The sequence below is a fragment of the Humulus lupulus genome, chromosome X (genome assembly GCF_963169125.1).
Source record: "Humulus lupulus chromosome X, drHumLupu1.1, whole genome shotgun sequence".
Classification (NCBI taxonomy): Eukaryota; Viridiplantae; Streptophyta; class Magnoliopsida; order Rosales; family Cannabaceae; genus Humulus; species Humulus lupulus.
The window spans coordinates 132,397,807-132,409,928 of NC_084802.1; the positions used below are offsets into that span (position 1 = coordinate 132,397,807).

The window sequence follows — 12,122 nt, forward strand, 5'->3', positions numbered from 1 at the left end:
TTTTGTGCGTTCCCAGGGACTTGAGTCCGAGCCCCTGCAGGGGCTCGGTTGTTCTCAATTCCCGCAGGTACCTCCGCAGGTGGATTAACCAGGGCCCTGGCTCGGGTACTTCTCTGGGGTCTCGAGGGAGCGGATGGCTTTGTTTTGGCCTTCTTGTGGCAGCATTCTTTCGTGGACGCCCACGAGGCCTGCGGGGAGGAACATGCACGTCCCTCGGAGGGGGAGCTTGGTTTTCACGCGGAGGCGGGGGCTGAGCCGCCTGCGCCTCTGCAGCTATCCTTGCTAACTCCTCATTCCGCTTGTTGGCTTCTGCCAACTGCTGTTTCAGCTGCCGATTTTCAAGTTCCACAATGGGAACGTACCGCTCAGGATTGTAATACATATCCTCATCCCTTGGTGGTGCGGGTGGTCCCCGAGAATCGGAGATTCGCTTCTGTCTTCAACATCTGGGTTTACCATCGGCTGTTTCCCAGGGCGCCTCGGATAATTTTCTTCAGGAACGTTCTGATCATTAGCGGCCATAACTTGTTCAGGGACTGAATGCTTAAGGCTCTCAATGAAAGCACCAAACTGTTGACTCCGTTTTTCTTCAACAGTGAAATAAGAGCACGAAAACAATAAATAGTTATGGCCAGAAAAATATAATAAAACAAATGAGATTTTTTACATGGTTCAGCAGTTAACTCTGCTTAGTCCACGAGTCTTTGTTATTAAAACTTAAGATGATTTCTAGAAATTCTTTAAGAATGAATTCTCCAGAGTTTCTCCCAAGATCACAAAAATTCGATCCCTTACAATGGTGCATGACCTCTCTATTTATAGAGGAGATTTTCATAATATTATCCCACACATTTCGGGAAGTTATTCTGTATATGCAAATAAATTTAATGGCATTAAAAGCCTGTAATCCTATATACAAGGAAACGTCCCCTGAAGATCAGGGGGCGCATAACTGAATAATAAATACCCCTTTATTATAGGGGATTTACAATAATCAATGTAGACCGCGTCTCTCCAAAATGACTCACTAGGATATTCAAAGTTATCAATCTACATTGTCAGTGCTGTTCCCACCCAGGTCTCTTACTGACTTTCAAGCTATGACATTTCCCAGAGATCATGCGACTTCGAGCTCATACTTATGTCAGGCTCGGAGCCCCTGATCCGAGGCCATCCGACAACAGACGTGTTTCGATGTCTGTCTTTCGAGCTTGTAATGGTTTCGAGGCTACCATCTTCGAGGCTACCCGCTGCTTGTAGGTCCGGTGCCTTGGTTGCGGACACGTGTTCCAGACATTACGAGCCTATTCCTAACGAATCCAGTTTTCGAGATCACAATTCTTAAGGCTCAAAATCTGGGTGTAACAATATATAATATATAACTATAATTCATTATGTTATATATATATATTTAAAAAAAAAAGTGAATTAATTTTTATTAAAATTATAAACAATACTTAAATTTTAAGAGTAAGTTGCAAGTTATATATATAGTATACATAATTACCCTCACAAAAAGAAAAAGATATAATAATTCTAAAAATAAAAAATAACTGAATAGAAATAACTGAAGTCACCCCTCTCTCGAGACTTAAGCTGACGTAAAATGGGATAAGAACTCTATTTTCGTGAGTTATTTGTGTCCCACTTCTTTGTGATTGGCTAATTACTGTTCTGGATAATATTTCTTTATCATTTAGTATTTTTTTTTAATGGTAGAAAAACAAAAAGCGATTTCAACGCCAGAAGAGGAGAGAAAATTAGCTGGTCTTTATGACCAACAGTTGCGATCACGCCCACATACAAACAATTATTTATGCTTTATCTTTCTTTTTCAAATGACATTTATTATTACTGTTTCTTTTATTCAATTTATTTATTGTTATATTAAGTTCAAAAACAACTCATTTACATGTATAGACTAGCATTTCACGTTGCTCATTTTACACTACAGACATGATTCGATTTCAATTATGAACATATCATGCCAGCCGTGGTGGTGAAGGCAACAACCCATTCCGGAATACCCAACAATTCTCATTTGAAATGCAATCAAAGGGAGAGTTGAAAACTAAACTAGAAGAGTAACTAAATTTCCCTGTTTACAGTTTCCAACGACATTTTTTTTCATACAAAAGAATTTATCCAAAAACAAAAGAATGAAAACAAAATTAAAAAAAAATTAAATAAAAGTGAAGCCTAAACAGTGAAATGAAATCACCATTTTCCCTCAAACTGAGGACTTTTTTTTCCATAATTAACACAACCTTTTTTTTTTCATTTTTTCTTCTTGTTGGGGTTCCTGGTATTGGGTGAAACAGATCAAAGTGTGGAGGAGCTAGCAAGACAGGCTGAAAGCATCTCAAACTCCCTCTAAATGTTCTGAGTCAACTGTACTTGAGGTGAGAACGTTGACCACCGATACTTTGTATTATCATTCATATATTTTTATACTTAAAAATGTCCCTAATTCACGTTATGTTCATTGAACTTGCTCTCCAATCAAGTCAAGACCAACCAGAAGAAAAGATATACCCTGAAACAGCAAGAAGTAAAAGTGAACACCCTGAGCAGAGAGCAGGCTTCTTGCTGATGCTGCAAGTAAAAGGAAGGCCAAAGCCAATTCCTTTGTATATATCCTATTGTGTTTTGTCTTCTTCTTCTTCTTAGAGGCCTTTTCTTCCTGCTGTTTGACTTCTTCCTTCATATCATTAAGGTCCGGAACTGAGACCCCTCTTTGATGTTTCAGCTCTTTCTCAACCAAAGAGGTGAGATCACCTTCTGATGAGCGACCGGACTTCTTCGTCACGACCCACTCATAAGCACTGCCGAGTTGGAATAGCCCCGAGATCATGGCATTGAACTTGGTCACTGACATGGTGTTCTCAAAGAGAAGGTAAGGGACAATGAAAGGGAATGATTTAGGAGCTGGGAGGATGTTGAGAAAAGACATGGTTGCTGGGATATAGCACACAACCCATGCTGGGAGCTCAGCCTCTGGAATGAACATTGTCATTGGGAGAATAATGCAAAAGAGTGTGAAGGAGTAAAAGGGTAATATCAGTTTTCTGAGAAGAAAGAAGAGGAATATCAAATTGAACTTCTTCCAAAAGCTGATCTGTAAAAAGAACCAAAAAAAAAACGGAATGTATTAGAAACACTTAAAGATTCTATAAGGAATCTAAGTCAAGAAAAGCCAAACTCCCAAAATTGCATAATTTTAACTCTAGAATAGTGAAGGCAACAAGTGTCACACAAGTGTTATACCTTTGACTTAATTATATCAGGCAAGCAAAGTCTAAACAGCTGCATAGGTCCAGAATGCCATCTGTGTTGTTGTTTCCTATAAGCTTCATAAGATTCGGGTAATTCACACTGGCACTGCAAATTTGGATAGAAAGCACTAGAAGTTAAGCTGTGCCCAAAAGAAGAAAATGAAAAAGCACCATCCATCAAAAGCCTAATGAAGTAATTTACTACAAGTAAAAATAAGGCAAATACCTCAACATCGTTGAGGAAAATGAATTTCCAGCCATGAAGATGAGCACGAACAGCAATGTCCATGTCTTCAACAGTGGTTCTCTCCAACCAGCCACCAGAATCCTCCAAGGCCTTAATTCTCCAAACACCAGCCGTCCCATTAAACCCAAAGAAGTTAATTAAACAACCATTCACTTGCTGCTCTACCTCAAAGTGGAACGCTAAATTAATGTTCTGTAACCTTGTGAGTAGGTTCTCGTCCTTGTTCACAAAGGACCACCTTGCCTGGACCAGACCAAGTTCCACGTTATCCTGTTAGAATAACCAGTAAGTAAATTCAAGTCAGTCTATTTACTCATCTGATTTTTTTATCATGATATATGATAATTTGGCTTATTAACCCCTGAACAGTAAGTATTTAGACTTATTTATGACAGAAAAAATAAATAAATAAAGGGTACCTTGAAGTGAGGAACTGTTTTCATAAGAAAATCAGAGGTTGGCTGAAAATCGGCATCAAAAATGGCCACGAACTCATAGTCTCTAACATAATTGCAATTCATGGCAGACTTGAGATTACCAGCCTTGTAACCATCTCTAAGCACTCTATGCCGATATACAATACGGGCACCCTCGCGCTGCCATTTATTGACCTCTTCTTTGATAAGTGTTTGAGCTATTGGGTCATCCGAATCATCAAGAATTTGGATTAACATCTTTGATTTTGGCCAATCTAAGTTGCAAACAGCAGCAATCGATTGCTGGTATACCTGAAATTTTCAAACTTCGTACTTAAGACAAACAGTCTCCAAAAAAATAAAATAATAAAAGAGAAGCTTTACTTTAGGATTCAAATTTTCTTACCTCCTTTTCATTGCACATGGGGATCTGTACAAGGACCATAGGGAAGTAGCCATTCTCGCCAGTTTCAAGATCCAATACACCATTTTTAGGAACAGGTTTGATCTTCTTTAATCGGATCCAGAAACATCCCATACAGAGGACTAGCCTATCCAAGCTCTGGATAAGGAACAGGACAATACAAGCATTGGCCAAGAACTGAAGAGGAGGAGCGAGATACTCAACCCGAATGAAAACCCACTTGAAATAAACCCAATCGAAAGCACCCTTGACCCCAAATTGCGTATTCCATAAGTACTTCAATTGAAGGTTTGAAGCCCCAAAATGCCATCCCTTAAAGTACGCCGCTACTTCGAAACCAAGCAAAAGCAAAGACAACCACAGAAACACCTTTATACAACCATAAAACCGGTTTTTCACAGCCGGATTCTCTGTTTCCCGACGTCCACGAGCACCGGTGTCTCTGTCATTGTCAGTATCCGTACGGCCCGAGGCTAAACGTCGTCGTACAATGGCTGTGAGGCTGAACATTGCAGAAGCAATGGAAGTTAAGCAACCAGCCGCTCTGTGGGCCTTGAGGAGGAGGACCCAAGTTAGCTGCTTCGCGTTTTTGCTCCGGCCCTTGTCACGCGCCCGGACCGGTGAGCCGCCCATAAGGAAGTCATCCTCGATCGGACCCTCCAGCTCGACCATGGACCAGTTTGGATTTTCCATCTTAACAACCACCGGCGTACCTCGTCGGCTCTCCTTTGCCCACCAATCAAACGACGGTGCCATTGTTAGGGTCCGATCTCAAAAACCCACTTCACAAAAAACAATAACAAAACTTTTGCAGACCCAACCCTTTCTTCTTTCCCTGGGTTCAAGGCTATCAAACCGGTTGAATGTTTGTAATAAAAACCCAGAAAAGGCTATGCTTTTGATCTCATTGTCAGATAAAGATACCAGAGAAACGGAAAGAGAGACGCGTGGAGGAGAAAGCCGAGCAAGACGTCTCTAAATCATGGTGACATTGGTAGGCAAGTTATACGAGAAAAGCTCTTCTAGAGAGAGAGAGAGATAGAGAGCGAGGTGTGTGAGTTTGAAGAAGATGAGATTGGCCTGGAGGATTTAAGTCCAAAAAGAGCTCTCATTCAATTACAGCTTGCAAAGGGGTGTAATAATAAGAAGCCGAAAGAAAGAGAGATTGGTAACAGCTCAACACGTCTTTGATTTTTGATTCCAAAAAAAAAAAACAAACAAATTTAAATTTATATTATTAAATATATAAATAAAACAGAAAACAAAACAAATGGGGGGAAACAAAAAAAAAAAAAAATCTAACAAACCAAAGAAAAAGAAAAAAAAAAACATACACGGATACCACGTTCTTAGGTCACATCACTAATTTTTCGTATTTGATATTTTTACTGGTATACATACCAACAACGCCACCGGATTTTCTTACATCATAATCCTTATTATTAAAAAAAAAAAGAATAATAATAATATTTTATGATATATAGGTCTTGGTTTCAATGGACAGAGAGACAATAAATCACACTGTACAAAATCACAAAAAAAATAAATAAATAAATAAAATCACACGGATATTCGACACTGATAGGCATTTTTCTTTTTCTTTTTTTTTAAAAATTAATTTTCCTTTCCACCTACTCTTTTAAACTAGCCATAAATCAAATCATTTTTTTTTACAATATTCCATATTGTATATATACAAAGACACCTTTTCTCCTTTTAAAAAAATATTTATTAAAATCAAAATGGAAATAGAAATTAATACGGGAAAGTTGATTTGATTGTCCTTCCGTTTGGGGTGAATTGGTCCCTGGTCGTCTCTCCTTGTAAGATCTTAAAAAGTGTAAAGTTCTAAAATTAAAATTGAAAAGTATTTTTTTTTACAATTGTCATTCATTTTTCCTTTAATTGAATTTTAAAATAAATAAAGAAATAAACTTTTTAGTATAATAATAAATAAATAAAATAATCACGCGTCAAAGGCAAACGGACGTATTTGCAACATGAAGTAATAATTTTGGTTTGTGTTTTTAAGAACCAAAGTGTAAACAATTATTTTGTCCAAAAATTAATTGGCCAAAAACTGTTCATAATCAATAATTAAGGACTTGATTAGTTTAGTATTTAGAAATGATTTTATTAATTCAAAAATAATAAACATGTGGAAGCTACAAAAAAATTTGATTGATTATATCTCTTTCCAAAATACTACAAACTTATTTCCAAAATTACCTGCACAATTTTTTCATAAAAACTAAACACATAATTTTATTTTTGTTACACCCAGATTTCGAGCCATAAAAATTGTGATCACGAAAGCTGGATTCATAATGAATGGACTCATAATGTCTGGAACGTGTCTGCAACCCAGGCACCGAGCCTGCGAAGCAGAGACGACTTCGAAGATGGTAGCCTCGAGATTCTCACAAGCTCGGAGGACAGACATCGAAGTACGCCTATTCTTGGGATGGCCTCGGATCAAGGGCTCCGAGTCTGACGCAGGTATGAGCTCGAAGTCACATGATCTCGGGAAGATGCTATAACTCGAAAGTCAATAAGAGACCTGGGTGAATATGGCATTGGCGATATAAGATAATAACTTTGAACATCTTAGTGAATCATCAATGAGAGACGCGGTTTACATTGATTGCTATAAATCCCCTATAATCAAGGGATATTAATTGTTCAGTTATACGCCCCCTGATCTTTAGGGGACGTTTCCTTGTATATAGGATTACAGGCTTTTAATGCCATTAAATTTATTTGTATATAAAGAATAACTTCCCGAAATATGTGAGATAGTATTCTAAAACCTCCTCTATAAATAAAGAGGTTATGCACCATTGTAAAGGACTGAATTTTTGTGATCTTAAGAGAAAACTCTAGAGAATTCATTCTTGAAGAATTTTCAGAGATCATCTTGAGTTTAATAACAAAGACTCGTGGACTAGGCAAAGTTAACTGCTGAACCACGTAAAAAACCCCATTTGTGTTATCATATTTCTTTTGGCCATAACCAATTATTGTTTTCGTGCTCTTATTTCACTGTTGACGAAAACCGGCGTCAACAGTTTGGTGCTTTCATTGATAGCCTTAAGCATTCAGTCCCTGAACAAGTTATGGCCGCTAATAATCAGAACGTTCCTGAAGAAAATTATCCGAGACGTCCTGGGAAACAGTCGATGGAAAACCCAGATGTTGAAGAGAGAAGCGGATCCTCCGATTCTCGGGGACCACCCGCACCACCGAGAGATGAGGATATGTATTACAATCCTGAGCGATATGTTCCCATTGTGGAACTTGAGAACCGGCAGTTGAAACAGTAGTTGGCAGAAGCCAATGAGCGGAATGAGGAGTTGGCAAGGATAGCCGTCGAGGCGCAGGCGGCTCAACCCCCGCCTCCGCGCGAAAACCAAGCCCCTCCTCCGAGGGACGTGTATGTTCCTCCCCGTAGACCCCATGGGCGTCCACGGAAAGAATGCTGCCACAAGAAGGCGGGAGCAACCTCCTGCACCAGCAGATCAGTCGGCCCCCTCTAGGCCCCAGAGAAGTACCCGGGCTAGGGCCCCGATTAATCCACCTGCGGAAGTACCTGTGGGAACTAAGAATAACTGAGCCCCTGCAGAGGCTCGGACTCAAGTCCCTGGGAGCATGCCGAATGCAACCAACCCATCCCAGGCGAACTCCGGACCATCTAGGCCGCGAAATGGGTGGCAGCCACCGTCACCCATACGGTTCCCTCCATCGCCTATAAGATATCATTCACCTCCTCACAGGAATGCTCAACCAGTTCGAGATTAGGATGAAAGGCGTGCGGAGAGGAGACAAGGAAACAGGGAGGCTTTCCAGGAGCGGAGAGGCGTCCTATCTGAAAGAAGTTAAACATCTCGGTCTCGCACGGTGGAAACGAGGCGGCATGGAAAAGACCCATCTCGAAATAACCATGCGACAAGTTTTACTAGTGACGACTCTGGAGATACCAGATCGGTCAGCATGCACGATCGAGGTCGAAAGAATACTGGGAGCCGCAAGAATCGCTCCGACCTACAAGAACACTTGAATCAAAGTCGGGGTAATGTTAACCCGATAAACCCGGACCTGAGGGACCGCTTGAATAAGCGTAAAGACCCCCTACGGAGGCGTGAGCCTGGAATTGTGATCGACGACAACCGATTCCAGACAGTACCCCTCGCGGACCCAGTCCAGGAAATAATTGATCAGTTGGAAAAGGCCTTTAGGCTTTTGAAAAACGAGCAAGGTCAGGATCGATATGAAGATTCTGATGAGGAGCTTGAACCGTTTGCTCCCCATATTTCTAACACTCCATTTCCCCAAGGATTTCGGATCCCTCACGTCCCAACGTTTGAGGGAAAGTCCAACCCATACAGCCATTTGAGTACGTTCAACACCATAATGAGAGCAAGCAACGTGGGTTACGAGCTTAGATGCATGTTATTTCCAACATCATTAACAGGGCCAGCCAAAAGCTGGTTCGAAAAATATAAAAGACACTCAATAACTTCTTGGGAGCAGCTGTCTAAAGACTTCAAGAAGCAGTTCAGAGCCATGATGGGGGTTAGACCTAAGGCGTCAACCCTGACTAACGTTCGGCAGCAGCCAGGAGAAACACTGAAAAGTTACCTTACAAGGTTCAACTTGGAAGTTGCCCGAGCTCGGAACGTGGATGACAGCGGTCACCTAATGGATGTCCAAGCTGGAGTTATGCCAGGGAGTGCTCTCTGGGACGACATGCAGAGGAAACCTGTGAGGTCCCTAACCGAGTTTAACAAACGGGCACAGAGGTTTGTCAATGTAGAGGAAGTGAGGTCGACACTTAATGTGACTTCCCAGCCCGCAACTACAACGATAAACGTAAACTTTGCCTCAACCTCGGCGGACCCACCAGCGTCAAAGCCTGCCGCGGAAAACCCTTCCAAGAGAAAAAAGAACGAAGGGAGTAACCCCGAGGCCAAAGGAGGAAAGAAAAAGAAGGGGGAAAGATATTTCTCCATATACAGAGTGTACACCGAGCTCAACGAGTCTCAGGAAAACATATACCTGGCTAATGAAAACCAGGTCCTTTTCAGGCGTTCAGACCCAATGAGAAATCAGAAGTCCAAGAGGGACTCCAGCAAATATTGCCCATTTCACAGAGACATCGGGCATACTACCGATGAATGTCGACAGCTGAAAGACGAGATCGAAGGATTGATCTCGAGGGGTTACTTCAGACAATATGTCAAGAACCAAAGTACTAATCAAGCGACCGCTAGCCAGAGAACAGCCGCGCCGCAGCCCACACAGAACAACAATTCCCGAGCTAGGGAAGAGGATAGGTCCCCACCGATAGATGGAGAAGACGTGATAACCATCTCGGGAGGGCCTCATCCCGCGGGCACGGGCAGAAATGCCCAAAAGAGATATGTTAACGAGCTGAAGACTGGGGATGAGTCTCCATATGAACCCGAACCTAGAGCTCCAAAAAGTCAAAGGGTTGAATCTCAACCAATAACATTCACTAAGGAAGACGCGTCCCATGTTCAGTTTCCTCACCATGATCCGCTGGTCATCACTCTCCAGCTGGCAAACAAAGAGTCCACCGAGTTCTCATAGACAATGGGAGCTCAGTTAACATTCTCTATAAAGCAACCCTTGAAAAGATGGGACTCTCCCTTCGCGACCTGAAAGCATGTGCGACTACATTATACGACTTTTCAGGAGAAGGGACCGCCTGCATGGGGTCTATCGAACTCCCTGTGACCTTGGGAGACTACCCAGTCTCGGCGACCAAGATGATGGAGTCCGTGGTAGTAGACTTGCCTTCGGCCTACAACGTGCTGCTCGAGAGACCCGCCCTGGTTGGGCTGGGGGCAGTCTCGTCCGTGAGGCACCTGGCCATTAAGTTCCCGACCCCTAGTGGTGTCGGGATGTTGAAGGGAGATCAGTTAGCTGGAAGAGAGTGTTATAGCATTTCCTTGAGAGGAAAGAAATAGACGAGCGCACAAGCATTCGTCATAGTTCAAAGTAAAGACGGGACGGTCTTAGAGATTGATGAAGAGATCGATCCAAGGGTTGAGGAGAAAGCTGACCTCGAACCCTTAGAGGAGCTCGAAGAGATTCAGCTCGAGGAGTCCGATCCCTTGAAAAAGGTAAAGTTTGGAAAACACCTCCAGGAAGAGACAAAATAGCAACTAATTTGTTTTTTAAAGAAAAACCAGGACGTCTTCGCATGGTCACATTTGGACATGGTAGGGATAAGTTCGAACATAGCAAGCCACACGCTAAATATAGACAAAAGCTTCCCTCCGAAGCGACAAAAGCGAAGACAGCTGGATGACGACAGAAAGAAGGCACTGAAGGAGGAGGTCGACAGATTAAAAGCAAACCGATTCATTAGGGATGCTTTTTACCCTGACTGGGTAGCCAATCCGGTGTTGGTCCCAAAACCTAATGAGACGTGGCATACCTGTATTGACTATTCGGATCTCAACAAAGCTTGCCAGAAGGACTATTTTCCACTACCGAGGATTGACCAGCTCGTGGATGCCACGGCGGGGCATGGACTGATGTCGTTCATGGATGCCTATTCTGGATATAACCAGATTCCCATGCATGCCCCCGACCAGGAACATACGAGTTTCATAACGGATAAGGGGCTATACTGCTATAAGGTCATGCCGTTCGGGCTCAAAAATGCTGGGGCCACATACCAGCGGCTCGTGAATATGATGTTTTCAGAACAAATAGGGAACAACATGGAAGTTTATGTTGACGACATGCTTGTCAAGTCTCAACTTAACAATAACCATGTTAGTGACCTCGAGGAGTGCTTTGGCGTGCTCCGGAAGTATAACATGAAACTGAACCCTCATAAGTGCACCTTCGGCGTATCTTCAGGAAAATTCCCGGGCTTTATCGTGAACACTCGTGGAATAGAAGCCAACGCTGACAAGATCCAGGCCCTGATTGACATACCCTCACCTCGAAGACACAAGGATGTCCAAAGTTTGACCGACAGGATGGCGACCCTAAGTAGGTTCATCTCAAAATCTACGGACCGTTGTCTTCCGTTTTTCAACCTTTTGAGGGGAGGTAAGAAATTTGAATGGACGGAGGAGTGTGAGGTGGCTTTCCAGGAGCTTAAAAAGCACCTCGCAGAACCCCCCATCTTATCAAAACCTGTTACGGGAGAAGTACTCTACCTATACCTTTCCACCACCGAACACGCAATAAGTGCAGTGCTCGTGCGAGAAGAAGATAAGGTACAGAGACCCGTCTATTACATCAGCAAAAGGTTACTGGGGGCAGAGTCGAGATACCCCTTGATGGAAAAGCTGGCTCTCAGCTTAATTCATTCATCTCGTAAACTTCGACCCTATTTTCAAGCACACCCCATCCATGTGTTGACTGATCAACCACTTAGGCAAGTCTTGTCTAAGCCAGAGGCTTCAGGTCGACTTCTTAAATGGGCGGTTGAACTCGGACAATTCGAGATCACTTACCACTCGAGGACGACCATTAGGGCCCAGGCACTGGCAGATTTTATAGTGGAATGTACTGGCATGGCCAACGACGAGGTTATAACCCCGGCCCACGAGCTGTGGAAACTTTATGTCGACGGCTCACCTAATGAAAATGGATCAGGGGCAGGGGTCATTTTGATTACCCCCACAGGGAGTAGATTTCATTCCGCCTTGAGATTCAGCTTCAAAGCATCAATAACGAGGCCGAATACGAGGCTTTACTGGCGGGACTTCGTATAG

General features: G+C 42.6%; 1 protein-coding gene across 1 annotated transcript; it reads right to left on the reverse strand.

The window, feature by feature from the left end:
- Nucleotides 1-2,016: 2,016 nt before the first annotated feature.
- On the reverse strand, nt 2,017-5,568 carry LOC133807021 (probable xyloglucan glycosyltransferase 12). Its single transcript, XM_062245138.1, has 5 exons — nt 4,345-5,568; nt 3,942-4,250; nt 3,502-3,792; nt 3,268-3,381; nt 2,017-3,118 (listed from the first exon to the last, which is right to left on the reverse strand). The coding sequence occupies exons 1-5, from the start codon at nt 5,116-5,118 to the stop codon at nt 2,483-2,485; spliced, it is 2,124 nt and encodes a 707-aa protein (XP_062101122.1). The 5' UTR covers nt 5,119-5,568; the 3' UTR covers nt 2,017-2,482.
- Between the last annotated feature and the right edge of the window lie 6,554 nt (nt 5,569-12,122).

Excerpts from the sequence above, each read along its gene's own strand:
- LOC133807021 (XM_062245138.1), bottom strand. The coding sequence starts at position 5,118 with ATGGCACCGTCGTTTGATTGGTGGGCAAAGGAGAGCCGACGAGGTACG. Across the intron at positions 4,251-4,344 it reads CCATGTGCAATGAAAAGGAG|GTATACCAGCAATCGATTGC; the intron begins GTAAGAAAATTT and ends TGAAAATTTCAG. Across the intron at positions 3,382-3,501 it reads TTTTCCTCAACGATGTTGAG|TGCCAGTGTGAATTACCCGA; the intron begins GTATTTGCCTTA and ends CCAAATTTGCAG.